Source organism: Cataglyphis hispanica, chromosome 11 (assembly GCF_021464435.1).
Source record: "Cataglyphis hispanica isolate Lineage 1 chromosome 11, ULB_Chis1_1.0, whole genome shotgun sequence".
NCBI lineage: Eukaryota > Metazoa > Arthropoda > Insecta > Hymenoptera > Formicidae > Cataglyphis > Cataglyphis hispanica.
In genome coordinates, this window is record NC_065964.1 from 6,428,688 (window position 1) to 6,445,000 (window position 16,313).

Here is a 16,313-nt window from a genome sequence, read left to right on the forward strand (position 1 = left end):
TTTTTTATTGCGATATATGCTTCATTCAGTTTCCATCGTTTGCGAGGAGATGGCCGAGAGCTTGGCGCGCAAACGTACGATATCCGCATTGTACGATATCGTAGACTGGCTGGATCTGGATATGCAGTCAGTATGCGCTCGGTCTGGCCTGAGCGCGGATCGCGGCTGGAGCTGCGAGGCTCCTCTTATCTACGATGGAGTTGCGCGAGGTGAACCGCGCGTACGGTACTGCGGAGGAGACGACGGAGCTCCTGCCGCAGCGTGACAACGAATACGAGAGTTATTTCATCGAATACGCGATGCAGAAGGAGATGATCAATCGCAACCGATGCCCCGTGAGCCGAAGATTGCTCAGCCAGGCCGCGAATTTGGACTACAATTTTTCCAACAGTAATCATCTCAAGGTCGGTCCTTGGCAGTCCCCGTGAGGATCCGAGGAGACGCGACCTTATCTCAATCGGGATTCTGATTGTCCAAGAGGCAGTTATATACATAATTGCGGAACTTTAAACATAGGATTTCAAGATGCAAAATTCGCACGGTCAACACTTGACGCTAATTAGAGAACTATTCGTGAATCTTGAGATCAGAAAACCGCTCTTGGATAAAATGGAAATTCAAAGATATCAATCTTTCTTTTTGTTATAATTTAAGAATTCATTATCTAAAAATCATATTTAATATTTACCCGTCGATTTGTATATCATATTTGTTTTAAACAATTATTATTTAAAATTATTACGGGAAGCATTGCGTATTACATCAGATTACATAAATGCTAGTTTAATGACTTTATCTATTTTATTAATATTACATTTATTGCAACAATGTGATTTTACGTTATTTTATACAAATTTATTTTATTATAGTTTGGAAATTTGATAGAAAATCCAATTATACTCTTCAAAAATATATAATAAAATTTGATATTGTAAAGAATAAATCTTTTAAATTATAATCTCTTTTTCTCACATTTTGAAGCAAAAGAGATTTTGGAGAATTTAAGATCAAAATTCTTCCGAGGCTATCGAATCCATTACGATAAAAAAGAATTAAAATATTACAAATAACACAAAAAAAAATAAAATTACAATGAATCTATAAAAAAAAACTCTGAATTAATCCATGAATATGTTAATTGCGCTCATCAGGATTCACCATGTGCCGGAATCAGCATAATCCACACCTCGAGCGAAAACTGGCCGCCATCCAGGAAGCGCGAGGAGGCGAAGGCCTTGGAGAATCTCAGGAAGAGAGTCGAACAAAGCAAATTGTACAAGGCGGAGAGAATCGTCGATCCGGTTGTATCTACCTCGTCCTCGCTAAATTACGAACAAACTCAACAACAGCTTGATAATCGGCCGAAACTTTTGAAAAAGGTAGGCGATCCAAAAATCGTGATAATTTAAAATAGTATTATTTTGCAAAAGAAACCTTAATCTAAAATATAACTTTGCCAGACAAATTTATTTAAAGTCGTAAATCAAAATTTATTTTTTTTTTCTTTTAATATGTATAATATTTTCCTTCTTGAGATAAAATCATATTTAATACACCATTAGATTTTTAATTTATTGAATAAAAATTATTTAAAAATAATTTTTATATTATTTGTATATTTTAAAAGTAATTTTTTTTATATTAAATTCAAAGTGGATTAAATCTTTTTTGGTGTACATATTTTCGAAAACATATTTTCAATCTAAATATATTATAGAAATTGTGATATTTTGTTAAAAATAATTTAACTCTATATTATTATTAAAGAATATAAAAATTGCGAAATAAAATTGCTAAAAACAACTGTGAGATCGCATCTCCTTACAAACTTGAGAAACATTGAACAACTACACGAACGCGCTATCGGATACGTCTCAAGTTCGCGGAATATAATTTCCGTTATGTCCTTGGCTTGCTCGTTGTGGTACGACTGTTTTCGAAATGGAATACGAAATCAAAAGTGTAAAGGAGCACGCGCGCAAAGTACTTGGGTCGATACTTTAGATTCAGGAGCGGCACACTGATATCTCGGTTCCTATATGTTATCCTGTCGCCAAATAGACTCTTGGAAAACCGCATCATTGATCTGTTTACTCAAATTTTTAATTTGGCAAACTTTCAAGCACCTTAGCTATTCGTATGAAATTATTTTCCACGAAGTAGAGCGAAAAGATACGAATGCTGTTGGGAATTGATCTTCTTTCTTCTCTTTCTATCTCTCTGTAACATTTAAAATTCTTTGAGAAAAGAAAACTATATTTTTTTAAGGAAAACATTTATAGTTATTTTTATTTGTTTAAACGAAAATTTCACACCATGTTAACAATTGATTCTATTTTTCGATTCCTAATACAATCTCTTAAATATGTAAAACAGAAGGATGAATAAGTACGCGATATTGCGTGCAGCGTTATCGCGTAAATCGGAATAAAGTTATCGTGCGGGCTTCCGCAGAGATCTCACATCTTACGAATTTTTTCTTGTAGATACTCAGCAACCGGCCGATGAGTATCACGCTCGATAGGAGCGACCTGGAGACCGATTGGCGTGATAGCGAATTTATCACCGAGTGCCTTTGCTGGCATAACGTTTATCGACAACGGCACAACGCACCTCCCTTAACTATGTCGCCGCAGGTAAAAAACAATAAAAGGAACCAGAAACATTTTTCGATCCATGTTAATAGGAAACTTTTTGTTCAGAATTAAATATAAATTCTCAAAGTCTGATCGGAACCTTTGGATCCATCCTGTATATATAAACAAGATTAGTCATTTCACATAATTTTTTTGACGCTGTATTTAAATTGTTCTATCATGTCACAATTTTGATAAATTTGCAATTAAAATCACAAGGGAAAAAGAGAGATTTTAAGATGTATTACTATGACTATTTTAAGATGTATTAAGATGTTATAGGAGTTTTCTTGTTTTTGTCCGAAAAAGTTATTTTTTATCGAATTTCTCATCACATATATGTATCATTGCAGTTGTGCGAATACGCTCAATCGTGGGCAAATCATCTGGCGCACACGAACACGTTCTACTACAGAAATGATCGCAACGTGGGTCATAATCTTTATTGTCGTCCCGGTAGCGGCGTACCCGGCGATGTCACGGGACAGGAAGTCGCGTCCTACTGGTACTCGGCCGTGAGGCAGTACGACTTTCTCAAGGAACCGGACGTTCTCCATGCCAACGTGAATGCAGGTAAAAAGATAGTGAAATCGCGTGCATTTCTGAATTCTAACTCCAGGAATTAATCGAAAATACGCGCTTTCTAATTGTCTTTTTTACGGAAACTAATTAACACAAGAAAAAAGAAATAAAAAAAAGTGTCACCACTTTCTAGGCCACTTCACTCAACTGATATGGGCGAGTAGCCGTTACTTCGGGGTCGGCAAGGCGCACAGCAGGAGCGGCAAGGTAATCGTGGTGGCTAATTACGAGCCAGTCGGCAACGTGTCCGGTCAGTTTCAGAACAACGTGTTTCCGCCCTTGCCGGAGAACGTGAACGCCGTTGTGATGTCGCCGCATGCCGTGCCGCGAATACCGCGCGGCCATTACGAGCTGTTAAGATCGACGGCGCCGCCGCCGTTGTCGGACATCGCGTCCACCGGCAGCGATACTATGTCCGTCAGCTCCGGCCAATAATACTACGGCCGTGCTAAATGCCTTCTCTGTATCTGCACGCGATGGGCCGGACGCTGAAGGCGCTGAGGCGCGCGACTTATCGCATGCCGCGAGTCAAAGACTTTTGGACACGCGAAACACGATGACCGATATCTCTGCGAATGAGTTCAAGGTCGCACGGGACCTGAAGGACAGAGCGAAAGCGGGGACTCTCTCGTTTCGAGATATTTCTTTTTCAAAGATTTATCTCGATTATTGTAATTTCTTTAGCAATAAACGTATGAAAATTTAAGGAATAATATTTGAATAAATATTAATAAGAAATAAATAATACAAACACAGACGTCTAGTCGCCCAGTTGTACAATATAGTTGGCAATTGTCTTTCTGATTGTTTAATTGGGGTAATTGCGATGAAAATAAACCGAATATAAAATATAACATCGCAGCATTAATTTGTATAATGGAATTAATAATTTTAACGAAATTATTAAAAACACGATTCTATCTTTATCTCATAATTGCAATGAAAGCCCAATCAATCTTGTAGAGCAGTTTTCCACAGAAATATCGGTCATCAGGTTTTAGTGCCCTCAACCCTCAACTACCGCTTGCAAAAGCAGTGATAATCAAAGAGTACACCGAGCTTCGTTTTGTTAGCTGGTAGTACATATATATAACACGATTAGATCAAGCAGTGATATAATCTGCATTGATCTGTGATTATTGATAGTGGCGTAACTGCTATTTTTTACCGGTCCCCCGCACAAGAGTAAAGAGATATCTCAAGGAAAGCGAATATACAATCAAAAAATTCGGTTTAAATTAAAATAATAAAGCTAGACTTGAATAGATCACTCTCTAGTGAACCCCGATCTGTTATTATGTAAGCAATATTTATTGCAGATTAAAATTCGTACTACTTCTCTCTAATTAAAGTTTCCTAATTAGAAACTTTAATTTAACTTAAATTTCTCTTTTTTCGTGTGTTTTTTTGGCGGGATCATTTTTTTAAATAGTTGCGTCACTGTCCGTAACAGATAACAGAAGCTCAAATTTAGAATCAGTATGTACCTATTTCCGATTTGGAGAAAACAGAAATGAAAACGGCTATATAACGTATAACTCTTGTTTTGAGATTCTAAGTTTATTCGCGCGCGTGCTGATTATTCGTTGCATGGATCACACGTGCAGGCCGAAAGTTAAAAAATTGTTGAAAAGAACACCAAAAACTTTACATGCCTATTTTGTATAAGTATATCGGTTTTAAGCCTGGCACACTCATTTAAGGGACTCGTATTGTAAGATATAATCGTATGAGATACAGAACTGAGAAATCTAAGTGAGACGATATGCGCCTAGCAAGGAAACACTTTGCACATATTTTTCCGTCCTCTTATACTGGAAATCAATGTTTTGCACGAGACAAATGTTGTATTTCTTAGCATCGTTTTTAGTATTAACAAAACGTTCCTATCGAGCGACGAAGGAATAGTATATGCTCTCCAGGAACTTGTCTGGGAAGATAGTCGAACTAAAAGTCAAAAAGAAGCAAAAGATCTCGCGAGATTACAATCGAGATGTATCATTACTATCCACTTTCTAAGCTGTTCGGATGAATTTCAAATATTAATCCTGGAACAGCTGAATAGAATCTGGATGAAATTTGAATAAAATTAAAAGAAAAAGAACAGTGTTGACAGAAGGAGAAATAAAATTTATACGATTCAATTTTTCCTGCATTATGAATTTAAATGAAAATTAAAAGCAAAAAAGCAAAAACTGCTTTAGGTCTAAATTCTATGTTCACATTCTATTTTAAGCACTAAATGTCAGATGCAGATTTTAGTGAGTTAATGTATTTTGTTCTCATTTTATTTTAATAGAACCTCAAAGAAATAGTTTGAAAATAGAATTGAATGGAAAAAATTGTTCTGGATCAAAAATTATATATATAATGAAATCTTTAATTATCGACTATGTAAATTTAATTAATGCTCGAAAACGATATTCGTTTGAAAGCGACAATTACATCAATGAACAATTCTCGCTTTTAAAGTAAAAGGTACGCAACTACGTCTAAAGTCTGCCAGATTGATAATCATTAACATATTATAGAGACGACTAGCTGAATACAATTACATTTCGCTATTTCATCAATGATAATTTCCTAAAGTACGATACGAGAGATTAATTTTCTTTTTCATCTCTCAATTCTTTCCGAAATGATAAAGGATGAACAAAGAATGAGAAATTTTTAGATCAAGTCGATTGACTGACATTGTAGTCGCTTCGAATGTTGTTGCAGCGATTTTAGCGCTTTAAATAAGATATACAATACTTGTATAAATTATATAAATGTACTCTCTGCGTACAGCGAGAGATTATTTACAAGATAACATCGACTGTATTAGACGAAAAATACGCGACTTATTGCGAGATATAGTAAAAGCAAATTTAAAGCAGGTTTTGTAATTCGATCCTGTTGGCTCCCGATTTGCTAGAGAATAGATTGTTATATATGAGAGATATAGAATTATTTTCTATAGATAGAGAGATTGTTGTAGAAAAGGAAAATTATTTTTTCCACGCATAGTCGATTAGCAACGCGCTTTTTTAAATACGAAACGTAGAACATAATGTAAAGTGTTAATTATATAAAAAAGGAAGATATATTCATCATCTTTATACTGTTAGATCTTCGCTTATATAGGATTTTATGCGACATTATATGAAACGATCAAATCGTTGATTAATCAACCGCCTATCCAGTAAGAAACGACTTATTTGATCGAATCACTCAATTAGTTTAATTCAATCACGCTTTATGAAATTTAATGTGAATTTGTCGCCTGAGCTCACGATACGAAACGACGTTCCACAATATCGATAATAATATTTAATATAGCGCACAGGGTTGAATAATAAATGCTCGATGTGATAAATATCTATAATAACTAAAAGAGGCTTTCGTTAATCTAAGAAGGTTCAAATCAAATTATGATTACATCGGAAGGATCGACGGGGTCGAAAAATGTTCGCCGTTTTTGATTTTTTTATTCGATGCATGCGAATAGAGATATGACATTGAAGACGAGATATTTAAATGCATGTGCAAAAGCTCACTTGTTGACAATCGATACTGAAACGTCGTTTCATTTATATATATATACATATATATTAAAGACACTAATATAAAACAAAATTTTGAAGATTTATATTTATACACATTATTATAGAATGTGTTCGAAAATTACAGATTGATTTTTATTTTATACATTATTGATTTTACACATATTCTTTAATGAAATTTTATTCTTTTTGACAAAAAACGCAGTCTTAAGAGATCATTTATTACAACTCTTTGATTTTCAAGATTAAATATCTTTGATAAAAAATTGTATCTGTACACAAAATTTCCTTTAACGAAAAGTCCATTTAAATCATTTGAATCTCCAGTCGTCAAAATTTGACATGATAAAGAAGACACTTCGTATAGTTATATATACATTAATTCTTTACATTGGATATAAAACTAATCACACTTAACTGTTTGTGAGATTATCCGAATGTATAAGAGTTATAGGGAAAAAGAAGGGATGTATTAAAAATCTTATACATTATTTTTTTTTTTATAAATCGCGATTTTATAATATTTAATTTATAATATTTTTAATATGAATTTATTTGACGCGATATCATATTAGATATGTCAGAGATGCACGTATTTTATTATTAACTCTAAAGTAATGTTGAATTTTTAATTAAACTTTAATCATTTATCCCTTAATCCATTATAAATAAAGCATCAAAAATTAAAGGTGGAACGACGTTAATGTATTCGTTATTGTTGAAATGCAGGGCATAGCCTTAATAAATGAATTAAATATATTGCAAGCCAACGCGTTTTATAATGATGAATGTTAATAAAATTATCTCTTTGCAGAAATACTGTGTCAATTTTATCCTATATTTCAATATGTTGCGATATTTTTACAGCGAATGAGAATATATTATGTAGAATATAGAGTAAAATATTTTTTATCATTTAAAAATCAATAATTTTACGATATATTACGAGATAAGAAAATTAGAGTGTTTACTAAAATCTTATTGAAAAAATCTCTGAAAATTCCCTGATCTTTCAGATAGATTCAAAATTCCAGGTAAAAAGAATATTTTAAGATGTAAAGAAGAAGACATCTCTCTCTCGAGAATATTGAATACAGTTGACATATATTTTCCGTCGTATATCATATTTCGCTAATAACATTACACGATACAATAATTAAAAAATATACTGTACTTTGCGAAATTAGACAGTCGATACTATAAGTAAAATATAATATTAATATTTAATAACATTCGCGCGACGGTAAAGTTATCTTTCAGCGATCGATAGATATATCATCGCTCTTTTTATCTCTTCTCTCTTTCTTTTTTTTTTCTTACAAGAGACGATGAAAACAGTTTTACAAAATATAGTGCAAATATATATATATACGCTCGCGCTATACACAACAAGAAGGGAGAATCCTCTTCTATAATCGTTTCTTTGTCTCTTTTTTCTTTTTCTCTCGTCTGTTTTATTTGATTAACGAGTTCGACGTGAATACATTTCAATACTCTTCTGTCAATAATAATTAATCCCTATTAATATGTCGAGTCACCTCGGTCGGCTCGATATGGCTAATTAAAATTGAAAAGATTTAAGACTACGGACTTGCTCGCGCGTTTTAATTAGCGTACTGCTTATAAACAGAAATTCGTTGTGGCCACGAGCAAAATCATTCGTCGCATGATAGCATACAACAAGCTGCTTAGTATTATCACTATCGTTCGCAAGTGAAGGAATGGATATATAAGGCCAAAACGATCCCGAATAGATCTTGACAGAGGCACATAAACGATGAAAATTGTGTAACAAAATGTAAATAAGACAAAAGTGTATTTTTTACGGATACGAGATTATTGAGGTCACTAGCAACACTCAAAGTTCTTCTGAGAAATAAAATTAGACACTTTATTTACGCGGAAAATTTATATGGCATTAGCCATTGTTTTTGGAAAAAAAAAAGATTATCAATTGTCTGTGATTTCAATATTTTATATGTCGCAATTCCTTGTCTTTTTCAAAGAGAATTCAACATATAAATTCGTGAATAATGTACAAGAATAAAAATACGAATGATTTCTTTTGGAAGCGATATTTGTATTGATCTGTATATATTGCATTCTAGTTATGAAATGTTAGTATTGCATTCTGGGCAACTTTCTTTTTCTCTTCTGGAAGATAAGTCTAATAATAAGTTTAAAAAAATGTAGAGATATAAAAGATAAATCATACACAAATAATACTCCAAATTTCTCAGAATACTACAAAAAAATATAAAAAAGAGCCTTTTCATGATATTTTTTTACTCTGTCATAACGTAGATTTGACAGCGAGAAATGCAATAAATGTTGCATAATTTCAACAAATTCATCGAAACATTGAATGGAACGTAAATATTTCGTGATAAAATATGCATGACAATTTCTATTGCGCAAAATCGGCTAACACTCCTCACTCATTTCATTTGTACAGTTACTCTACATAAGTTGTTCCTTAAATTCTAATATTGCTACACTTTGTTCTTCACATATTAAATCACTAAGCCCTTTTTGGAGTACTATATCATTATTCGCAAATATTCTCCAAATTCTAAAGAGTCTAAGATCAAAAAATTCAAAGTCTTAGAATTAAAGGTGAGGAAAGATTTCGCGCAGATTTCGCGTTCAATGATAACATTTTGATTATCACTTAGTGTCGAGAAGATTAATAGAAAAATTGCATAGAGTGAGTCATTTAAGATCTCAAATTTCGATTGATTAATCATATGCTAATTCCGAAATTGTGTATCCTTTAATTTCTTAAAGTATAAGTGAAAAATGTAAAAATTATACCTATAAAATATATTGTACGACAGCACATGCAAGCAAAAATGTCCTTTCTTGCATGATTTACATTCTCAATAATAAAAGTAATGTGTTGGAAACATTTTATCGAAAACATAAACTCGTCGAATTAAAGAACTATATTCGTTATTTAAATTTAATAAAAGACGAGTTTTTTAAATTTTTCCAAAATTTATGCGCTCAGAATTTATGTTGCAATAGCATTCTTACAGATGCAATAAATATATATATCAATTCTGATTACAATTTTGATCATCATTACAACATAAATCTTGCAATTTTCTATATTTGTTCTTCTATGTTTGTTTTACATTTATTTATATGAGATTCATGAATATATATATTTAAATAAAAAAAAAATCCATTTAGAAATATTTGTAAAAATAATTTATAAAACGTGAATATCTCAAGTAATTCACTCTACACACATTGATGAAATCCTCCTCCTGCAAAACAATGAGTTTCAACAAACAAAAATAATTTCTTCTTCTAAGTACTCTATTATTGAAAAGAGATGACTTTTGAAGAATAACACACAAGAAAAATTTCTACCTCTAAATTCACTAAAACGTCGATATATAATGTGTCAAGATTTTTAGCATCTTTCGCATTTTAAATAAAAATCTCCTATCGTAAGTTAAATCATCCATTTCGTATCTCTTTTCTAAGAAACATCTTATTCATTCTATAAAAATGGAGTCTTTATTCGAATTCTAAAAAATAGAGACTATACGTCAGGATTCTGTAGAGCTTCTACATAGCTTTTAAATTCTATGGAGAATAGAATTTTCGTTCAAGCTCTATATAAAATAGTCTTGATCCGAAAGCTAAGCTAGTGCCTGTACTTGTGAAATGCGCATTATATAAATATAAATCTTTTTAACTATCCGCATTCTTTCCTTACACACACACACACACACGCGCACGCGCACGCGCACGCACACGCACACGCACACGCACACGCACACACACACACACACACACACACACACACACACACACACACACGCACGTGCTCATATGTATCTTCTTCTTCTTTTCTTTTTCTATTTCCTAACTACCTTCACTACTTCGTCATACTTTTTTAAGTGCATAATGGCGTAAGAGTGAATAAATCGTAAATGTGATTATATAATTTAAATATATATCTTAAACTCCCCTTCCTCCTTCTGCTGCCGAGAAAGATAAATATAAAATTAACACATATAATAATATATATATCATGTTGCCCGGCCTACTGTCTGTCTCCTTCTTATGTACACTCGCGAATTTTCCTCGCAAAATGATCCTTGCCTCTCGGTAAGTTTATTCAGTACTCGCGAGTTTTATCTTACGCCGTACTAATTTCGATAGAGATTATCAATTACTTTATAATAAGATTATTGGTCCGGAAGTAATATCAGGAATATTGGACGCGTCGCGTACGAGAACGAATCGGAGCTCTTTTTCTCGTCGCGGCTGTAATAAATACGCCCGTAATGTTATCGTTATGTTATTAATGGTCCTTCTTAACAGAACACACGACATTTTTTTGGTCAAAGAGCTATACAAAATTTCATTTGTACTTTGACGCTATATGGAGAATCGCCGGCTAGTCAGACACATACTGAACATTTATATTCTCTTCATTCATAAGTAGTTATCATTATTAATAAAACTAATTAACTTATCGCGTGTGGAAATATAACTATGCATAATACACCTATTTCTTGGTATGTCTTTCTTTCTTTTTTTTCCGGCAGAAAACGCACGATGAAATCTAGGATATTCGGAGGAAACGAATATAAGGCAGATATTGGATAATTTTAATGCACATATCGATAGATAAAATGTGAATATAGATTTTTTTTTTAGTTTTCTGCTAATATTTTTTTCAGTCAAATAATTCATTATTAGTCATTTCCGTGATAATTGAGATATATTTTGTGGAGGAATTATCATTTTCATGTCCTAGCATATCGCAGTGGTACTGCTTTAGTGTCAATATTTTACATTGGATTATGTAAATTTTAGAAAAGTTATTTTCTGTTTTATATTTTATAACATTCGTCACCTTTTCCTCCAAGTATCTTAGATACTTTAAATATTTAAATCATTCTACATCTGCTTGCTATAGTTCGAAAATAAAAAATGCAATTTTACTTTATTAGGTCCTATTGTTGTTGGTGTTATTGCCGCTGGTGGTATTGTTGTTGTTGCTATTGTTGTTATTGTTATTGTTACTGCTGGAATTAAGTGGACTGCTGATGTTGTCAATCTCGCGCTGAGCTCGCGAAATCTTTACTTTGTCACGCGGCGTGCCGTCTTCGCCGGTCTCCATCGCGAACATCTTCATCTTCTCCTTGAAGCTTAGCTTTTCCGGCACCGCGCCAATTTGCGAATTTTGTTGTTGCTGTTTCTGCTTCTCTGCCAGACGTTTTTGTCGCGGATCCCTAGACAAACAAAGATGTTCCATAGACTCTTGCGTATCAGAAGAATTGTTTATTTGTTCGGGACTGTAGTCCTTTTTAAATTCTACTGCATAGAGTAAACTTACTTATACACTTCTTGAGCCCCAATCACTCCAGGGGTAGCACCAGTAAATGAAGTTCCGGATCCTTCCGGCGTCTTGGGAGATGCCAATAGATTCTCCGCATCGTTGATAAAATTCTGAAAATATAATTGAACGGATTAGCAACATATATTATACCTCACATATAATTTGCATACGCAAAATTGTATTTCTTGTCAAGAATATAATTTGAGATATTTAAGATCGATAATATTTAGTTAACAATGGAAAGTTATGTTTTATAATTAATTTAGTAAGTTTATAATTGTATGTAATTAATAATATTATAAATAGTAAGACGTTAAAAAAATCACTATTATTGCATTTTAAATTAATATATTATATTACGTTAATTCTTGCCAAGAAAAAAATCGATTTTTTTGAATGCTTTGCGACAGGTTACTTTTTGGAGAAACCTGAATAATGTATGCATAAAGCAATGATTATAGAAACTAATATCAATCATATATAACAAGATGAATGAATGTTAAATCGATGAATAAAATATGAATAAAACATCTGATGAATATAATGTAATGAATATACAACGCACAATACATTCGAATGAGATATATATACATCTCAATAATGATTGACAATCCATGCATCAGACATTAGACATTTATAATATAACAATAGTATCTGTTTTGTAATTATATCTTACTTGTTTATATATATATCTGCCATTGTATGCATTTCGAGAGAATATTCATATTTATAATAAATGTGTATTAACGATGGAGAAGTTAACTCTGAGAAAATTAAGTTGATTATCTAAAATACAGATGGTACAGCAGAAGATGAAAGTGTATAACATGTATTTGGTTTCAAATATCATAAATGAATAAAAAAATATACATAATTTTATGATTTGCAATAATATATATTTACTAAAATACTGTAAAAAAAATATGAAATTGAGATTCTTAACTCATTGACAATTACGTTAACACAAAACAAACTGAAATAAAGAAGACATAAATTAACAAGTAAATAGATGAGATGTTAAAATAATTAGAAGATATTACATAAAGAAAAAATGACTCACGTTGGGATCCTCTCTAATAATGTCCATTGACATCGATGATGGATTTGATGATCCGGACGACATATTGCGCAGCATAGACTCGCTATTTGCATTCGAATCATGAAAAGAGACTCTTTTCATTGATGCTGGCTGTTGAGAAGTGGGAGGTAGATTAGAAGCGGTTGAACCGTTTGACCTGAGAGCGCTTTGCTGAGACATAACAGCGTAACTAGAGCCTCGTTCAGGTGGCGGGGGCGCATCATTTACGCTATTTTGCGAGGCTAAAATAGAAAAATTTTAGAAAAACATTTTCAAATTTATTTGCCAATTTTTTATCATTGTGATAGAGGATATAATATTCTAAAACAATTTTTTTTTTTATTAGGAATGTAAAGACAAAGTGCCTTCGTAATCTATGGAAGTTTTAAAGACATATTTAATTTACTAACGCATAGACACGCTGGGTCCATTGATAATCAAGTTATCCAAGCGTAGCATGCCTGGGTGCAGCTGGCTCCTTGAGTGTTGGTTCTGCTGATATGTTTGTTGCTGCTGCTCCTCCTGTTTTTTCTGATTCTCTTCGAATTCAGCCTGTTTCCGTTTCATCTCGTCTATTCTCCGTTGTAATTCCCTCTCTTCCGTGGAATGTGATATGGGATACGACTTCTGACTGGAACCGAAATGGCTGGAAAGGGATGTACCATAATTGGGCGACACGTGTTCCTCGCTCTGACTCGTTGTTTGTTGTTGACTCGGTTGCATGTGCAAACCGCTGTTCTCTTGACCGAGGCTACTCATCGCGACATTTTGAGGCACCACTTGATTAGGCAGAATATGTGAATGGCTACTGGCGACAGATTGGTTACCAATAGACTGAACAGGTAGACCACCTCTTATAGATTGATTTCCTGTGTTCGTTCTTGATAAAATTGGTAGCTGCTGAGTCCCTTGGACAGTTCTTTCCTGATTGGCCGCCATCCTTAGTAAGCCTTGAACGCGTTGCGCGCTCTCATTATCCAGATCATTACTTTCTTCATCGTCATCTTGATTAGCAGCCTCCTCTGCTCGTTTCTGAAAGTCTCTTTCCAGTTGGAGCGCTCGTAGTTGCTCTTCCTGTTGCTGCGTTCGATGCGTCAACGCACTTAATTCGGCGATTTGCTGATCTCGCCATTGTCGGGCGGCTTCTCTTCTGCGGGCTTGTTCCTAAAGGATAATAATATCAAGTAGTTCGTTTCATTAAACTGTTTTTAAATTAATATAAACACTAAAATAAAATAATATTAAAATTATTAGATATTTAGCGGTAATTCAAACTTTGTTTATATGTATTTATTATTATTACTATTTTCTTTACTATTGCCATCAATTTATTTTCGTCGCTATTAATCTCTATTACCTTTTCTCTTTCTTCTCGTTGCCAAGGGTTGTTCGCGCTGTACAGATATTGACGCTGTTGCTGCATAGCGTTGATTCCTCCCGCAGGATAATAACTACCCCGTGGTGGATCTTGCATGCTCGCGGTGTACCTGAAAAAAAAAGATTTTCTTTTATTGTCTAAGAATTGAAATTAACATTATGATTATACTACGCGAGATACATACCTCGTGTCGGCTTGCTTGTACAGAGGATGTGTCGAAGTGCTTGGCGGTGGTGGTGGCGGACTTTCGTTAAACGCGTTCTCAGGTGGCAGAACCGGTCTCGTCGGCAGAGTTTCCGACGTCGTCATAGAATGGCCCTCTCCCCCGTTCTGCGCTCTATTGACGACACCATCATTTGCATATTGATCGACGCGCTGCTCCAAATTGCCGTTCGGATAGACCGAACTGTTCTGCGAACCGACAAAATGTCGGTTTTGTTCAGCGTACGATCTCGTATCTTGATTGTTCGAATCTCGAGTGCCAAGTAGATTTTCATTGGGCATCGGATGATGACCGCGAACGATCGCCGCCTCATTCTTCGGCTTGGGCATTATCGGACCGTATTGACCACCAGCGGATACCGGATACCGATTGGAATATTGTTGATTGTACTGTGTGCCATATTGGGTGCTGTTGTACTGTGTATCTGGATAATTGTAACCGGGCGCGTTTTGTCTCGCAGCGTAGCCAGAATTCGTGCCCAGACTTGACGTGGAGCCGAGTGGTGTTCTCGGCGAGCGAACGTTCATCAGAGTATTCGTAGACTGTTGAGCAGGAGGCGCGGCCACTCGTGAGCCGACATTGTACATCGCCGCAGGCGGTCTATGTTGATTGAGCATTGGCGCACCACCACCTCGCAGTTCGCGCCGACGAACCTCCTCCTGCATCTCCTGCATCTTCGCTTCCTGACGAATTATGTCGCGCGAAGACTGAGAACGCGGCGGTGGCGGTCCCATCTGCTGCTGCATTTGCTGATTGCCGGACATCGAGTAACTCTGCTGTTGTTGCTGGCCTTGCGGCTGGGTGACATATGCGGACGTTGGACGGTCTCGGATGTGAGCGCTACTCGCTTCCAGTGTCCCGGACGGGCGGTTCAGCGAGTTTTGCGAACCTCTTAAGGAACTCTTTTGAATGTGTTGAGGATTTCTAAAAAAAATTACGATAAATGTGAAGATTATTTAAAATAACGTTTAAGAAAAGTTATAAAATTCTTCTATACGCGCAGTGTTATATTTTCATTCTACACATATTTGTCAATATAATTTATCAATATAAATGAAAAAAGGAAGGTAATACAAGAGAAATGATAAAGAATTAAAAAAAAATCTACGTATAATTAAGAATCGAGAGTTCGACTATATTCTGTACCTGTCTTCCAACTGTTGCGGGCTAATTTGTTGCTTCATCGAATCTTGATTTCGATAAATACTCAGATTCTGGTAAAATCTCTCCGCTTCTGCATTTTGCATATTTGATGGTGTATTCGTATTCGGAATTAAATTGGGCGACGATTGCTGCCTGCTGACCAATCCACTGGGCGGTAAAGTTCCGATTCTCATAGGATCGTGCAAGTTATGACTTGACCTACGCGAATAACAGAATATACATTATCTTTACAAGTACATTATTATTATCTATTTTTAATTGCATTAAAAATTTATTTAATTATTAATTGAACTATTTAAACTTATTATTTTTAATTTACGTTATTTTCAAGTTACACAATCT

General features: G+C 34.3%; 2 protein-coding genes across 9 annotated transcripts in view; one reads left to right on the plus strand and one right to left on the minus strand.

The window, feature by feature from the left end:
• The first annotated feature begins 108 nt into the window (after positions 1–108).
• Positions 109–10,696, plus strand: LOC126853163 (uncharacterized). Its single transcript, XM_050598693.1, has 5 exons — positions 109–404; positions 1,152–1,379; positions 2,487–2,636; positions 2,990–3,209; positions 3,352–10,696. Exons 1-5 carry the CDS (start codon positions 195–197, stop codon positions 3,651–3,653), a joined length of 1,110 nt encoding a protein of 369 aa, XP_050454650.1. The 5' UTR covers positions 109–194; the 3' UTR covers positions 3,654–10,696.
• LOC126853145 (afadin) overlaps positions 10,248–16,313 on the minus strand; it is a 36,083-nt gene continuing 30,017 nt past the window's right edge. For all 8 annotated transcript variants that reach the window (XM_050598644.1, XM_050598643.1, XM_050598642.1 and 5 more), the window contains 7 exons: positions 15,954–16,169; positions 14,769–15,731; positions 14,564–14,693; positions 13,617–14,370; positions 13,189–13,448; positions 12,126–12,238; positions 10,248–12,021 (listed from right to left, as the gene is read on the minus strand). In XM_050598644.1, the coding sequence (XP_050454601.1) occupies positions 11,736–12,021; positions 12,126–12,238; positions 13,189–13,448; positions 13,617–14,370; positions 14,564–14,693; positions 14,769–15,731; positions 15,954–16,169 (2,722 nt within the window). In that variant the 3' untranslated portion in view covers positions 10,248–11,735. The remainder of the gene's footprint in view (positions 12,022–12,125; positions 12,239–13,188; positions 13,449–13,616; positions 14,371–14,563; positions 14,694–14,768; positions 15,732–15,953; positions 16,170–16,313) is intronic.